The sequence below is a fragment of the Pyrgilauda ruficollis genome, unplaced genomic scaffold, assembly GCF_017590135.1.
Source record: "Pyrgilauda ruficollis isolate IOZ18807 unplaced genomic scaffold, ASM1759013v1 scaffold9, whole genome shotgun sequence".
Lineage (NCBI taxonomy): Eukaryota > Metazoa > Chordata > Aves > Passeriformes > Passeridae > Pyrgilauda > Pyrgilauda ruficollis.
The window spans coordinates 2018752-2035410 of record NW_024531043.1 but is presented as its reverse complement, the minus strand read 5'-3'; the positions used below and the strand labels follow the sequence as shown (position 1 = coordinate 2035410).

The window sequence follows — 16659 nt, the reverse complement described above, 5'->3', positions numbered from 1 at the left end:
TTTCTTGCAGGAAATAAAAACAGCAAACAAACTGGTTCAGCTATGCAGACATGCTTCCAAATGTGCTGTTTTCCTTGGGAGCTCTAACAATTTGAGCAATGCCACACAGCTGCCTCCTTGAGACCAAGGAGCAATAGAAAAGCACAGCTACTGCAGCACAGGACAGTGAGAATGCTGAGTAGAGGCAAAGCTCACAGATGCCTTCCAGAATCCAGTTACACACTTCAGTGCTTCAGCCTTCAGCTTTGGCCATCTTAATCTGCACTGTCACAGCTGTGGGAGCATAGTGCAATGGCCAAAAGCATTTTGTGAACAATTCCATCTATTTGTCCTTTCTCCTCCTCCTTTCCCACTTGTTATCTCACCTAAATGAATATTTTGCTGAGTGACTTGGCTGAGACTAGATAAACATTTGGGGATGAAAGGGCATTCCTGCTTTCATAGTTTATTCACCTGTTCTTAGAACTCTCTGATAGGAGGTGTAAGAATACAGAACTGCAATAGAGGCACCTCAACCCTTCCCACTGCCACTGCTCCCTGTTACTGGGGATGTTCTGGCCAGCAACAGGAGAGTGATGCTGCACCTCTATGCCTGGAATATTTCATATTCAAACAATGACTGCCAAGCATTTACCAGCCAATTTCTAATCAGGGGAATGTCATTGCTTGAATGGGCATCAAACCCCTTCACACCAACTTGCATGCAAAGGTAGTCATCCCCTCTTGCAGTCTAGATCTTTCCTGATGCTTTCTTTGGCTACTGTGGAAAAAGTTCCTTTTTATATACAGAAAGTGGAGCATGAGATAATATTTCAACATGTCATTTTGTATGGGAATAAATCACACATGACTCAATTTTCTTCATGGTGGAAAAAGGCCATTCTTTATTCACATAACTCCTTTTTATACAGTTTTACAGACCTCGTGTGGAACTCCAATTGGTTGGTAGTTTTCTTGACAATTACTTTATTGGTTAGTAACCAGTTGTTATTCTCTATTGATTGATCACTCAGACTCTTGGTGCCTATGTGCAAGGACAGTTGTTTGTGAAAGTTAGTTTTCAGTTTTCTAATGAATGCAAAAACAGTTTATGCAAGTGTAAGTTATTTTTTTTTACCCAGGAATAGATTGTTATGTTAACTAATTGCTCGCAACAGGATTCCTTTCACATGGGAATCTGGCAAAATGCTGGCTTTGACAAGGCCAGCCGCTGATTCCAGGAGAGCAGACTTGGTTTTATGAAGACTTTCTCTATGATTTTTCTACCTTACTGCAACAATTTTGTCCTTTTGCAGTGTTAGTGCTCCCTTTGGTTTTTATGAAGCTCTTGCTGTGTTGTTGGTTGTTGTTGTGTGGGTTACTGATGCAGCTGAGGATAGCTGGTGAGCTGTGTGCTCCCGGCAGGGCTCTGGGCGTGCTCTGGCAGCAGCTGGGGACAGTAGGAGCTGTGGAACATGAGCAAAGGACAAGGAGGAAAGCACTGATGGAAGTCAAAGTCCAAGGACTGGTGCAAACTGGAGTGGGCTGGCTTGGACTCCCCATTAGGCTGGGTAATCAGTCATCACATCCAAAGGGAAAGTTCCTGACTGCTACCTTGAGCCTGAATCCAGAAAAGCCTTTAAAGCCCTACTTGGCCAAGACAGACAATGCCTGTGCATCCCCCTGTTACCAGCTGACTGACCAACTGACTCCTAAAGAGTAATGGTCATTGGCTGAAAGTTCAGCTCTGTATCCCTATAAAATATGGCAGATGCTAGGGAAGTTTAATGTCAGTTTTAAATACTGACTGTAAAATCTTTCGTTTTATCCACAATTTTTGAAGGGCAGTGTCCAAGACGGTTCTGTTAAAAGGCTTTTACAAGTTATTCAAACAGCTTAGGGGGGAATTCCTTCTCCTGGTGAGTGGCTGCCCTTGGTGGTTCCCCAGGCTAGGATGCTGTGTTTCTTTGGAAGAACCCCAACACCAGCTGGCTGCAAGTGAGAGCTGGCTTGTGCAGGGGAGCAGTGTTTGAGGACAGCAGCAATAGTAGTTTTCCCTAGTGTTGATGGTTATTAATCAATCCAACAGTGTGCAATTTTTTGATTTGCAAACAGTAATATCAACTGTGAGACTGTGAGGATCACTTCAAAATGTGGTTTTGCCTAACACTTTATATAAGAAAATGTGAACAAGTGTCATAGATTTCTCAGCTGAAGGTGTTTTAATTCCGTATCAATTAACCAACTTGTTAAATGCTTCAATTAAAATTTAACAACATAGACCAACTGAAATGTAACCACTGTTTGTGTTTGCTTAATCAGTTTATAGACCTCTGATTTCAGGACACAGTCAGAAAAAAATGCTGGAAGTTGGAATTAATGTTTTCTGCCAGATGTACTCACAGGACTGCCTCTAAAAGTCAGGAAGTCAAGTAAAAGTGTAAATGGGTATAACTTCTGACCAAGCCTGTTTCATACTGCCAGGTGCAGATGGCTCTGCCCTTGCAAGACTCTGGGAAAAGGCACAGTCCTGACTCATGGGAGTGGCAACAGAAGTGGCCAAGGGGAGGACTCTGGACACTGGAGGACTTCTGCCTTCTCTGATCTGTATGCTCCAGCCTCTCCCTCTGCCCAGGCAGTCTCCTCAGTCCATCCCTGCTTCCTACCCTGCATGCTCCCCACTGACCCCTTTCCCTTCTTCACTCTGTGCTCCACTTTTGTCTCTTGTCCTTCCTCTGGTCCTCACAAAGGAATTACAGAATATTTTTCCACCATCATGATGGTAGTGGCAATTTTGCTTTCACTTTGTTTTTCACTCTTTCCATCTGCTCCTCACTGCTCTCTCCGAACTACAGTAATGTAAATTATCTCTTCAGTTCCCAATTCTGTGGAGTCCTGCTCTTGATTGTGTTGTCTCAAAATCCTGCATACTTCAAAATCTCAGTGTTTTCCAAGAGCAGAGCTAGCTGCTCTTTCCCATGTCTATATATTAATGACTTCTAAAATAGCACCAACCACAAAGGAAAAAAGCTTCCTTTTATTTTTCATATGTTATAAACTTTGGGTAGTGAAAGAGTTGTTGCACAGACTCCTCTTCTGAGAAATAGATTTGCTGCTCCACTCATGCCCATCATGACACTAATACACTCCAGAAATTTGTGCAGTCTTTTTATTCAAAAATGCTGCATTTTTCTTTAAAATGTAGTTTAAAAATACACTGAAAGAAGCTTTACCTACTTATTTTGAAAATGTACGTGTTCTTCTTTGTTGTAAACATGAGCAGCGCTGTGCCTTTCATACAAAGTCAAAAGAAAAGAGGTGGCTTGATTATGACTTTGAGAAGAAACTGGGAGAAATGTAACAGTCAAGCCAATGCCTGTGAAAGGCCACGTTCAGTGAGGAGTGTTGCCCTGTTCTCTATCAGGTTAACCAAAAAGAATCAATCTCACATCTGGGTCTTTACCAATGTGCTCTACAGAGACAGCACGGACGTGCTGCAGAGAACGTTGTGGTGTGACCTGAAGCTGCTGCCGTGGCACCTCCTCACCACACTTAACCTCAGCACAGCACAGGTGCAGAACCCTGCAAGAGGCACCAGCAGCGGCCGTGGGAGCAGAACAAACTGGACCAGAGAATTACTTGTGCTTTACAACATAGGACTGGAAGACAAACAAGCCATGAAGAAAACCAGTCCAGAATAAATAGTCTGCAAAACAATGCCCAAAAGTCTGTTGTATAATAAGCCACTTAGCAAGTACTAGAAGCTTTCTTTCTAATCCATCTGTCACATGTTTTTATAGCTGAAAATAATTAACTGCTCACTATTGCTTAACAAGCAGGGGTTTATTTGAAATCACTTAATAACAGAAACAACGGGAGCACCAAGACAAGGTACTGAAAATTTCATCTGGTGTCTGAAAACATAATTTAATCGCATTCATTTCTGTGTTAGAAAGCCCAGATTCAGGGGCAAGGAAAGAAGGACTTCTGAGATGGAAGTTACTGTTTGGAGAAATTCTGAAGAAATTTTCTAAAGCATTACATGGTGTTGTATGACGATAAGAGAATAAGGTATCATTCTGTCACTCTCAGATACACATTCTAAAATATGCATGTGTTACTCAGTACTAAAAGCTGAGAACAGATTATTGAACTTTTGCTTGGATTTATCAGTTCAAGTTTATGTTTTCATGGTGAACTTAAGAACCCAAGAGTAATACATTGGCCCTAACTTCTCTCTTTGTGTGCCTGCAAGGGCACACAGCCACTGCTGAATTCACTGCAGAATCCCCCCAGATACCATCTTCCTTTCTTCTGCTACAATGTGGTGGTTTTGATCTCCTCAGGGCCTTTATAGAAACCTTCACGGGTCTTAGCTTTGAAGTTCCGTTTCCTGAACTCCTCCGAGATTTCCAGGAAGGATTTTCCCTTTGTCTCAGGAAGGAAAAACCAAACGTAGAGGGCAGTGCAGACACAGACCACAAGGAATGGGATGTAGCAGAAATGTGCTAGACTTTTCTGAAGAGGAGGAAAAAACAAGACAATGTTAGTGACATTCTGTATGATGACAAAAAGGCCACTAATCCCTCTTCCTGCATGGTCTAAAGTCACCCAGGGAGTATTTCTGTGAATCTTGGTGAGAGCCTCACACGCCTGGATCAACAGCTCCCCAGCATGGACTGGGAAATTGGACATTGCAAGAACAGTATTTTAAAATGTCTTTTTCTGTCTTTCTCTCTATATATGATTGTATAACATGGGAGCCCTCAGTAGGAAATAAGACAGGAATGTATATTGTGGAGTTCTGCTCCCTTTTTGCTTCAGGAATCATCTTAGGGAATAGAGCCAGGGTCTGGCAAAGCGAAATTGCCACATCACATCTCCAGTTCCAGCTGCTCTCCACTGAGCACAGACAAGGAATATTGACCATTCATCCCCCAAATGATTCCACTCCCAACCTCAAATCAGAAATCACGAAAGGGAACACGAGAAAGTTTGGTTTAAAGGAGTTCTGGCCACTGTCCTCATAAAGATACTTTTCAAAGAAGTGCTATCTTGCTCCTTGCAATATTCTCTTTTCCTGGTCAGTACCAGAGCCTCCCTCTTGCACAGAGCACTAAAGAGCTGCTTTGCTTTGAGAACGCACCACAATGAATGGAAAGGCTGTTCCCACCAGAAACAGGTTGAACCAGAGCAGGGAGCCACAGATCATGTAAGCAGCTGGTCGGGACATTTGATCAAAAACCTCTGTGGGCAGAACTCCTGTTACACCAGCTGGAAAAAGAAATGGCAAGAAAGTTAATAATGTTGTTGACATTACATTAAAAACAAGAGAACACATCTTAACAAGAAAACCCAACATGAAGAGGTAAATTTTTAGGTTAAATATTAAGGGACTGGGTAATTATTCAAACTTTCTCATGTTAGAATGATCTGCCAGGAAAGATTTTGTAATCCACATTATTCTTACCAGGACCCAACTGTGAGAAAGGCTTATAATTAATTCAACTCCATGGCACTGTAGGGACTGGGACAAGAAATTATTGCCAACTTGTGTGGCATGTGACACTGGCAGCTTGGTTCTATTCTTACCTGCCTTCCTTCGAACTCGTGTGAGCAAACAGAGCCTCACATCTCTATATTCACCATGCAAACATCCACAACATCCCATGTACTGCCTTCCCAGCCCCAGAAACTAGTGTATTCTGCCACAGAAGGGCACAATAGTAGGCTAACAGATAGACGTGGAAATTGTGCTTCCACGTATCTGCAAGAAAGTAATCAGATGGCATAGCCAACAATTTCTAGGATTAAAGTGAAGCGTTAGAAATTCTGGTTTACAGACCTAATGGGCTGGGCAGCAAATCAAAAGCTTGTCATCTATTTAAGCCAAGAATCACTTCCAAGTGCCTTGGCCTCACAGCCAGGATGACTGTCAGGGGGAATATGACACAGAGAGAAACGGGCACAGCCTGACCCTGCACAGCACTGACTGACCAAACCCCTGTGACACAGCCAAACAGCACTGGCAGAAACTGCCTCGTTCCTTGGAGTATGCTGCAGCTAAAGAGGGTCTGAGAGTTTCCATAAGATGCCTGCACACATCTGCAAACCCCTGCAGTACCAGTTTCACTGAAAACACTGAGGGAACTGACCTGGTCCGATTCCAAAGCTCAGGATATAGGCGAAAATGCAGGCCACGCTGAGATAAGGCATCCAGCTAATCTGAGTCTACAGCCACAGAGACCAATGGAAAACCAATGAGGGCACTTATTTGCCACCACTGAACACCCCAGTCATATAAAAGGCAAAGCCCAACTCCATTCCACTTAAATAATTCAGTAAAGTTGGTTACCTGCTGGCTCAGAGAGACCATGAAGACAATGGCCCATCCTGCCATGAAGATGTATCCCCCCAGCAGCAGCGGCCTCCGACCAGCATACTCTATGATCATGTTCTGCACAAAGTAACACAGGGAAATAAAGCAAGATATTTAACCTGGGTTTATATTTCCTGCCTTTTTCCTCTTTATCTTTCAATACTCCAGGCCTAGTTCGCTCTACAATAACTTTCAGGATGTTGTCTGCTTCATAACAAAAAAAAAACCTCAAAAGAAAGTTCTGGTGGCAGGAGTCAGGAAGAAGGGTGTTCAGGGGAGATGAAATTGTCCCAGCTGCACCTAAACTCTGCCACCATCCATATGAACACAAAGCAAGAGAGTTACACTTTTTAGAGATTTCAACCAGTGATGGCAGTGTCTGACCAAATACCTCTGCATTAACCCATGGGGCTGGGGGTGCTGACAGACAGCCTGGCTCCTGTGCCTAAAGGGCTTCCTTGGCATGAACAGCAATGTAAACCGCAAGTTTGTAATTAACAGCCTCCTCCCTGCCAGCAGAGGCTGCACGTCACCAGAGTGCACTGAGAGTCTCACACAAGTGACAGATGTGATCAGCTCACAGCCTCCTGTGCCGATTACAACATAGGGGATTTTGTCCTCAGGAATTCCAGCCTCTTGGAACACATAAGCTGCATAAAAATACATCTGTGAAGAGAAGAAAGGAGAAAGCAGTAAGGGAAGACATCTGAAAATACATCCCCTTGTTTTTCCTGTAGGACCTTGAAGAGTGACCAATGCACTGTCACACAGGCTATTTTGACAGCATCCTTCTGAATTTCCCATAATGCACAGGTGTATTTTGGGAACCAAACACCTGACATGTGAAGATCTCCACAGGCAGACAGACACTATTCATTCCTCTCCTGCTGCCAGAATGTTGATCCCAAGAGCTCCCAGGCTCATCCCAGGGCACTCCGGCTGCTCACCGAGTCGTTGCCGCAGAGCTGCATGGCGCTGCTCAGCACCATGATGCTCACCAGCTGCCACCGCACGGCTGCGTTCTGGAACAGCTCCCACGGGTTCTTTGCTCTCTGGCCTTTCACAGCAGCCTGCTCTGCCAGCATCTCTTCCAGCTCTGCACTCAGGTCGCTGGTGCCTCTGAGCTTCTGCAGTGCTGCAAGGACAAGGCAACCCCTTACTCCTGCGCTGCTCTGCAGGGTGAGGGATCGGGCAGCAGGTGATGGCTACAGAAAGCTGCAGGACAGAGCCTGTGATCATGCTGTGACCTTCACAGAGTTCATCAGCTGTGGTGCAGCCACTTGAAAGATTTGGGAGAAAGGGAGTGCAAATCCCTCACCATTGTTTGACAACTGAGTATTTCCCAACAGTGCCGTTTTAGCAGCCATGCTTCTGACTCAGATCTCAAGTGCCTTCCCTGGGGAATGCAGGCAATTAAGATGTTCTTGGTACACAGCACATATTTCCCACAAAATAACACCAGCCACTCTGCATTTGAGGATTTGTATGCCACAAATCTAAGTAAATCCTTTAATATGAATTGGCTTCAGCTTTCATCCTGAGCTCTTCAACCAGCATTTATTTCACTTCATAGTTACAAAACATATTTGCCATTGTGAACACAAGTCTTACCTTTTGACCTTATTACTGTAGCAAATAAGCCTGTTGTAGGAAGATGCCTCTCAATTCCCTCAATAGATCAAATATATTTAAGATTATAGCATGTTCTTTAGTTTGGAAGGAGGAAGTGATCATATTTACTATGTGATATGAAACTTCCTACACGTAAAATTTGTGACACCATTCCAAAAATGTTGGGGCCCAAGTCTCACATGTTCCCATGAGCTAACAGTCACCCTAAACTCACCTGAGATACAGGATTCTTTGTCTCCACGGTCAATCAAGAGATATCTGGGACTTTCAGGGAACCAAGGCAGAGCTGTGAGCTGGATCAGGGCAGGAACCACATTGCTTGCTAAAAGGAATGGCCAGCTCTCCTCCCCTCCTAGGAGCTCCCTAGAGAAAAAACAAACAAACACAATTTACACAGGATTTTTACAACCTGGCAAATGTGGGGGGAAGGGAAGGGAAGGGGGCTGCTTGCTTTCCCTTACCTGAGCCCAACAACCTGCCCCAGCACCAGCCCCAGGGCTGTAAACGATGCAGAGGTCAAGGCCACAGCTCCTCTGAGCTTCTTTGGGGCGCTCTCTGCCAGGTACATGGGCTGAATGTTCATGCTCACACCTGGGCAAGGCAGACAATGCTGACCTCAGCTTGTGGGCAGAGGAGACAAGAATAAATGGAGGCAGCACCTCTTGAGGTTGCCAGCTGCACTCTTCCATTGCAGGCCATGTGATAACTAATCTACCAGTGCTTGTTATTCACCCAAACCTTCCATTTCACCCCGGTCCTTGTGTAACGAAACACACATCTCAACGTTCATCAGTAGCAGTGGATAATGAAACTGAAACCTGTCATGGCCTCAGCCCTATGGTCTTTTCAGCACCAAATCCAAGATTATATGCAATGTTTCCCTCGACTTCCCCCTTTTGAGGGGAATTTCATATTTTAAGTTCCTTATATTGATCATTTCCTGGAATGAACTTCTACAAAAGCTTTTGTGTTTGTGCTCATGCTGGTGAGTGACTGACATTCTTACAAGCAGATGGGAATCCATTTTCAGCTCAAATTTTCCCTGTGCACAGAGATGCTTATGTGTAGTACACAAAACCACCCTGCCTGTGTATGCTTTAAAAGAAAGCCCTTAGAAGCAAAGTATAAAATCTGTATATGCAACTTCTTAATTCACTTACACGTGTCTGGTCAGCCTAAAGGATTAATTACTTTAATATCCTGGATCATTCCCACTTAAATTTTTTCTAATTGTTACCACCTTCACCTTCTGTATTTTTTGTGAAAAATGCGTATTTTGTGATTGGCTTTTCGCAAATATCAAAATTAATATTATACGTGTTATGTTAGAAAGGTATACTGTATTAATTTTCTTCAGTAGTGTGCTAAATACAGTTTTAAGTTATAACATAATGTTAAAATATAAACTATGCTATGTAAGATACTTTTTTTAAAGAAAGGACTCGCACTGAGATAGCAGCCACAGAACACCTAAATCTTTCCAAGAAAAAGAATTTATTGCTCTCTTATCAGAAGAAATGAACTTCTCCCCACCTCGCTCAGCCCTGAAGATGCTGTCAGGATTCAGAGGAAGAAGGTGACACTGACCAGACAGAATCCTTTGTTTGAATGGAATTTATGCATCATGTATGAGGTATATGAATATGCAACAGGCTATTGTTTATAAGGGTTAATCCTCTGTTAACCTGGGTCCTTTTTTGGGCTTATTTTGTCCAGATAGAGGTACCTGGACCATCTGTAACTCTTTGTTTTTATTGTCTCGTATGGTCCTAATCCTGATTGTCCAAATTTTTATTACTCTAATTATATTACTATTTTTATAACCATTCTATTACTATTAAACTTTTAAAATCTTAAAAACAAGTGATTGGCATTTTTCACATTTCTCACGTTGCCATACCTGCATTCACGCCAGTAAAAAATCTGCTGAGCATAATCATTTCAAAGGATTTGGCCATTCGGCTGCACCCAGACAAGGCTGCAGCTATGATCACAAAGCCATTGTTCAGCAGCAGGGACATCTTCCTTTTGAGAGACAAGACAGTTGTCAGCACATGTGTGTCAGGTTCAGCTCTGGCATAAACCCCTTCCCCTGGCAGGTGCCACCTGCCACGCCTGGCAGCTGCAGAAGGGCTGGAGCCCCACCACAGAACCTCCTGGTGACCCCAGCCCTGCAGGACGTGTCCCTGTGCCACCTCAGCGTGTCCCTGCAGTGCTGCCTTCAGGCTCTCTGAGCCCACCAGGTTCTCCCCCAGCTTCAGGGCTCTTGTTCCCACACACAGTTCCCATTTGAATGGAGAGGAGTATTCCCTCAGCAAGCCATGTGCATTTTGGTCTGAAAGTGCTAATTTGTTGAAACAGGCATTTTTCATGTAATTGTGTAATCATTGTGAAACTTTGTCAGGAAGTTTTCATGTGTCCCAGGAGAAATTTCTGCTGAAAACCAGGGGAAAAAAGAGCTCTATTGACCCACACTGTTATTATTGCCAGAAATCCTCTCTAGTCCCTGCCCACTGCCTTACCAGTCAGTCTTTGTTTCTCTTATTTATGACGGAATATGATTTTATTCCTAAGTAGGACAGGGTGAAATCTCAAAAATGTTAATGGATTTAGGCAGCCCTATCCTTTCAGGTCTTTATAACCATGAAACTAGTAAGTCATGGGACCGCAAACCATAATGGGGTCTCCTTCATCATATAAGAGGAGCAAACCAAAGTGATAGCACATGGAGGAAAATCTTGGGGTCAAGAGACAGGGAGGCACAATCTAATTTCTTATAACTTTATGTAGCTTATGTTGATAACACTGGTTGGCTTGGTTTTGTTTTTTGGAGATTTTTTGGGTTTTTGTTTGGTTTTTCTTTTTTTTGGGGGGTTTTTTGTGTGGTGTTTTGTTTTTTGGGGGGTTTTTTTCTTTGTTTTTTTTTCTTTGTATTTTTTTTTTCTGAAGAAAGCTGGGGATAGAGCCGTGTATGAAAGATGCATGAGGTAAGACAGACACTTTTCAGAGACTCAAGCACAGAGGAAAAATCCCACCGTGGAGACTTAATGAATACTTCCTGAAATATTTCAGACCAAAGTGTGGATACACAGCCTGTGAGACATGAGGAGCTGGGATGCACCCACTGCTCTTTGTAAGCATCCTCTGGTTTTCTAGTGTCATTCCCACAGTTTAGTTTGAAGAAAAATCCTTAGTCTGATTCATTATCATTATGATAATCATTATTTGTACATCCATTATGATATCATATCATATCATTATTATATCATCCATTATGATTTCCCATTTAAAAGCATAGCAGAAAACTGGGCACAAAACCGATAGAGATTATGTAAGTGGGTACTGTGGCAAGGAGTTGAGCTGAAATGCTGGTAGCCCCTCAGCTGGGCTGGAATGTGATGAGAAGGTAATGTGGGGAAAAAGCAGTTCCCCGATGAGCCTTGAGATGTTCATTATTTTTAACCACTGTGGGTATTTTGCTGTAGGAATCCTAATTCCTCTTGGACTAAGGGAAGCTGCAAAGCTTAAGTTTAACTCCAGCACCTCTTACCTGCCCAGCATGATGGCCATGGGCCCAGCAACCATGGCCCCAATGAGGCCCCCCAGAGGGTAGGCAGAGACGGTGAAGGACCAGAGCAGCAGGACCATGTTGCTCTCCAGGGGAACGCCCATGCGCTCCAGCCAGGTCGTGTTCATGAACACCTGGATGTACTGAGAGAGAAGGACAGAGCTGCAGAGCCACCAGACACAGGAAGGTCATGGGGAAGGGCTCCCTTATTAATATATCTATTTATCCTGTGTTTATGCTTCCAGTTTCCTCCAGTTCTTAGTTGTGTTTTTAGCGAAGAGTTTAGGGTGTAAAACTGTTGCTGTTGAAAACTTGCAGTTGGTTTATATCGCTATGTGGTTATTTTTGGTAATTTAAAAACTGATTTCATGGGTCTCACTTCCAATCTAAGGGCAAGGTTGGCATATTGAATTTAGGAATTCAATTTTCCTAAAGCAGTTGAAACAAAGCTTTTGAATAAACTTGTGACACTAGGTCCTGCTCAAGGGTAGCTTTTGACAACAAAGTCCTGTGCTCTGGATGTGAATTACACAGAGGGAACAACACATCCTTGCTTTCTGTCCCTCAGCAGCAGCAGCAGCCTGCAGATTTCCAGTGGCACCCAGGGTCTGTCAGGGCAGGCACTCGGGGCAGCAGTACTTACTGAGGCCGGGGCATTGATGATGGAGATGTTGTAACCATACTGGAAGGTGCCTCCAATCCCAGCAGCACATATTGTCAGGATCAGGATCTTGTTCTGAAGCTGAAGAAAGGGGCAGACAATAGATGCCTTCCTTGTGCAGAATAAACTGACTCAAAAGACATTGAGACTGAGCTGGGGGATTTTCCCATGGCCATGTATACCCAGTGCATTTGGGATTCCTTGGTGTGCTGTTATTTCTGTCCTTTCATGACAATTACACATATTTTAGATTAGAGTGTCTTTCCTGTGGTGCTTCTTTAGCAGCCTGTAATTGTGCATTCAGCATTATGAGACAGGTGAAACATGACAGACAGGGGGTTCCCATGCCATGTTCAGGTCTCCCTGGGGACATTCCTTCACGACTATTGCCACTTGCTGACGTTGCCCAGTGACAGCACTGCTGAGCCTGGGGAAGGGGCTGCCTCACGTGGCATCACAGGATCGGTGTTGGTATAAAGTCAGGGCTCTTGACTTTTTGAAGGGTGCAGAACAAGCTGTCCTGGCTGGCCCAGCTCAGCAGCAGACAGCTCACTGGCAGGCTGACAAGCAAAACCATACAGCTTTTTGCCACTATTTTGTGCCTGTGCCTTTGGTTTCCCCATCTGCAGGTGAAACCCTGTGAGAAGCAAGACGTGCCCTGTGGGAGTTTTGGGACTGGGAGCTCTGTTCCACATCTCAAGACCATTCTGAGCATGCTGGGGGTCCCTGGTCTTTAGCCTGACACTCCTGCACAATGTTCTGGGTGGCCCAAGGCCAGGATGGCCTTTGTCAGCCCCCTGCTTAAAATCCCCTCCCACTGGGAAAGCTCTAGTGTCACACAAAGAGCCCATGCTCAGGCTCGGCTGTTTGCCAGCCAGCGCAGGGCACCTCAGGCCAGATTGTGTTTTGCTACATGAATATAACCCAGTGACCCTGGGAACTTAAATAACCCGAAGCTGAGGACCTCTTTTTGCTTTACCTGCTCAGTTTCTTCTTACAGAGCCATCCACCAAAGAAAAGGAAATTTTGGTCTAATCTCACAATAGCTCTAAACCCACAAATTCAAATAATCTTGGATTCTTTCCCTTTCCTCAAAGTGTTTTCTTCTAAATAACTTCCATACCAGCCCGAGACATGATGTCCTCCAGGACAAAAATAAAGCCAGACTATTCCAAGCCTGCAGCAAGAGGAGACTGAGCTCTCCTGTCCCAGCTAGCAGCAGATACATTTCGCTTGCACTTTCCATGGCTACACCACTTCCCTGTGCTGTTACTCAGAACTGAGCTAAGGATTGGGCATCTCATATCTCTGCTATTCCTCATTATCCTCGTTCTCCAGGTGAGAGAGTTTCCTCTCCCTACAACAGAATATTTCTTTTTCATTTACAATGTCTAGGAATACACCACTCCTCCTGCTCCTTTCCCTGCTTTCATTATAGAATACATCCCCTATCAAGTCGTGTGTCACAGAGCTCTTTTGTGACCATGAGCTAAAGCAGAATGGTTTGTTTCTCGTTCAGGGGCCAGCTCTGTGCTCAGAGCTGAGCAGTATTTACAGAGTGACCTTCCCAAGCCCTCCGTAACGCCCAGCTCCTGCAGTGCTCTCCCAGCCACCGCGGTGGCGCGCAGCTGCCAGGAGAACCTTTAGTCTGTCAGCTTTATCCCAAGGACTGTGAAAAATAATTCTATGCAAACCTGACAGTACTTACACAGCCTTATAAAAATTCTAATTAAAAAAAAAAATCTGCCAATAATAATAGTAAAATAGATGTTTTACCAGTCTCTGCATCCTGTTCATCCTCTTTGGTAGGTTTTCCTCTGTCTACCTGTCATGGTTTGACCCGGAAGTGGGGTTTTGGGAAGGTATGGCCACTGGCACTGTGCCAGAGTCAATCCATGACACTGCCAAAGCCTCTGGTACTCTCACGGTGCTCTGAAGGATTATTTAAATCTCCAGCATGGGAATGTGTATTTAGTCACCCATTACGTTAGGATAAGACACTTGATTTGGCAGGTGTTTTGCCAGCTGATTTACATTCCCAAAGCTGAGCTGCATGTTCATTAGCATGACGGTTCAATTAATTTTGTTGAAAGTCCATGACAGTCCAGGGAAATGATTCTCTAAGATCCAGACCTGTCTAAACCCTCTTGAAGGGCAGCGTGGTTTACAACATCAATTCCTTCTCAGAGCATCTGGCACAGCTACCACTATCACTGCTTTGATTAAGTGTGATCAAAGCAGACGTGAACTACAAATTTTTTTTCCTGATTGTATTTGTCCTGGAACACAATCTAGGATCTGAAAGACAAACCAGACTATTTCCCTTAGTGCCATCAGTGACAGGAGTGAATGAAGCCCAAGCCCTTCAGCCCTGGTTATGCAAGCCTTTCCCTGTGCTCCTGTCTATGTCCTGGTGACAGATAGGCACTGCAGCTGTTTCTGGAAAGGCTGTGCACGAAGGCACAGAAGGCTGTGCTCCTGCTCCCTCTCCACAGCCTGGCACAGAGCACACAGCCACAATCAGAGCTCCTGTCAGGTACCACAGTGACAACCTTGCTTCTTTCTGCAGAGCAGAAAGGCACTCCCTCGTAGTGGGAAATGCTGAATCCTTATGAATCCTGGAGATGGAGGCATATTGCACTGCCAGCAGTATTATTAAAGCTGCTGCTTCACAAAATATCTGGCCTTCAGGAGTAATCATCCTTTTAACATCCTTTCATCCCGCAGAGTGAGATTTGTGAGGGCCCTGACAGATTTCAGAGAGTTTGAAATAAGTGAAATGTTTTTAAATGCCTCTTTGTCCCTATTCAGTTTTTACTGCATATGAACAGAAATGAGCCTTCCAGAAATGAGTTCCACGTCACAGAGTAGTCTCTGGTGAATGTGTAGCCAGGGATGTGGTGCTGCATCAGCTGCAGCCACTAAGTGGCAGGAGAAGTACAAAATTTGCTGTATTAGGCTCTGAATCCAACATGCCAGCACTGTGCTGTCTGTGGCATGTGGCAGGGTTTGGATGAATGCTTCCATGCTTCCAGCAGCTTCCCAAACAATAACTGGGAAACAGACATAACTGTACCAGTCAACAGGCACTGATGGAGAGTTTAGGCACATATATCAAGAACAGTAATTAATTCAAAAAAGAAAGCTCTATTTTCCTCATGCTGTCTGCTCTGAGCTTGTGCCAGCTGCCAGAGGTGAGGGAAGCCCTGTGGTGGGCAGTGAGATGCTGGGGATTGTGGCACAGGCTGTTCATGGGTCTCCCTCTTCCAGAGGGGGCACAAACTGGCTGTTGCTGTGGTGAGATCTGTGTGCAGCTGGCTAGCTGGGAGCTCCAGGAAGTTGTCCTCCATCTTTTCTAGCAACAGCTGCCTTGATGAGGAGTGAAGGGATAGGTTTTTTTTTCATCTGCACAGCATCTATATTACTCGTGCTTTGGTGCTGAGAGATGGTCACGCTGGTTGTGTTTCTAACTGGCTTTTTGCTGCACCTTAAAAACCTCAGCTTTCCCAGGGTTTCATCCTTGTTGTCAGAGCTTCAGAGTCGCAGTTGTAGATGAGGAATCTCCGGGGTCAGGGTCTGTCACCAGGGTACAGCCACTGCTCTGCAGTTCCTCAAACTCCTGGCGCTGGAAGCCTTCACATAAACCCGGCAGGTTTCCAGCAGCACTGGGGGACCCACCACCCTCTTCCTTGAAATACTCTTTCACTGAACTCAAACCTGTCATAACCAGGGTGAAATATGATGCCATGTGCATGGGAGAGGAGTTCTTTGGAGGATGGGATGGCAGGGCCTGCCTGCAGTTATCTGACTGCAGGAATAAGTGCTAATCCTGCCATTAGGAAAGACCATCAACACATGCTCTTTGATCTGTCACGAACTGAGAGCTTCCAATGTTTTAGTGTGTTTTTACACCAGAATCATCTGGACCAACTTCAAGGGGAGAAAAGGGGCCTCATTTCCATCTGTGAGGTTTGGATCTACAGGATGAATTCTCCCTAAACACGCTACCCTGTAAATTGCAGAAGAGATTTGGAGCGGCTCCCTGGCTGGTTGCTGACTTTCCCAAGCTCTAGCCTGGCTGTTTCTGCAATCCCTTCTCACTTTCCTGTAAGGACCATCACTGTAAGATAAAAAATGCCTCTGTTTGCTTGTTCTGACTCTTGCAGAACTCACTCAGAATACAAAGACAAATAATAAAATCTGCAAACAAGCAGCTTTCTCAAGAAACATGCAGCAGGTTTGCTGATTTCATGGTGAAAGCAATGTTTCTGTTTATTTAGTTGTTAAAATGGATTTTTCTTTGTAGGAAATGAATGCCCTGCTGTGACACCACTATTCTCAGTTCCAGCAGTTTGCTGATGTTCTTAATAAAACCCCCACAATTTATGTAAGTTCAAGGCACTGTATAAGAACTTCAGGAAATGAGCTTCATCACAGAGG

General features: G+C 44.4%; 1 protein-coding gene across 5 annotated transcripts; it reads right to left on the bottom strand.

Annotated features, from left to right (window-relative positions):
• Positions 1 to 3807: 3807 nt before the first annotated feature.
• Positions 3808 to 14059, bottom strand: SLC2A11 (solute carrier family 2 member 11). Of its 5 annotated transcripts, none has more exons than XM_041488903.1 (12): positions 13996 to 14059; positions 12202 to 12300; positions 11541 to 11701; positions 9891 to 10015; positions 8452 to 8581; positions 8205 to 8353; positions 7306 to 7493; positions 6914 to 7024; positions 6335 to 6436; positions 6135 to 6210; positions 5126 to 5253; positions 3808 to 4497 (listed from the first exon to the last, which is right to left on the bottom strand). In XM_041488903.1, exons 1-12 carry the CDS (start codon positions 14014 to 14016, stop codon positions 4297 to 4299), a joined length of 1491 nt encoding a protein of 496 aa, XP_041344837.1. In that variant the 5' UTR covers positions 14017 to 14059; the 3' UTR covers positions 3808 to 4296. The 5 variants fall into 5 exon arrangements, 3 of the variants coding, with proteins under 3 accessions (XP_041344837.1, XP_041344838.1, XP_041344839.1); XM_041488904.1 differs by having other exon boundaries at positions 7357 to 7493; XR_005956943.1 differs by lacking the exon at positions 6135 to 6210 and having other exon boundaries at positions 4477 to 4497.
• Positions 14060 to 16659: the final 2600 nt, after the last annotated feature.

Bases quoted from the DNA above. Each gene is read 5' to 3' on its own strand.
- SLC2A11 (XM_041488903.1), bottom strand. From the start codon at position 14,016: ATGAACAGGATGCAGAGACTG. The intron at 10,016-11,540 runs GTAAGAGGTGCT...GTCTCTCAAAAG, and splicing joins ATGGCCATCATGCTGGGCAG to GAAGATGTCCCTGCTGCTGA. The intron at 8,582-9,890 runs GTATGGCAACGT...TGCCTTGCCCAG, and splicing joins TTTTACTGGCGTGAATGCAG to GTGTGAGCATGAACATTCAG.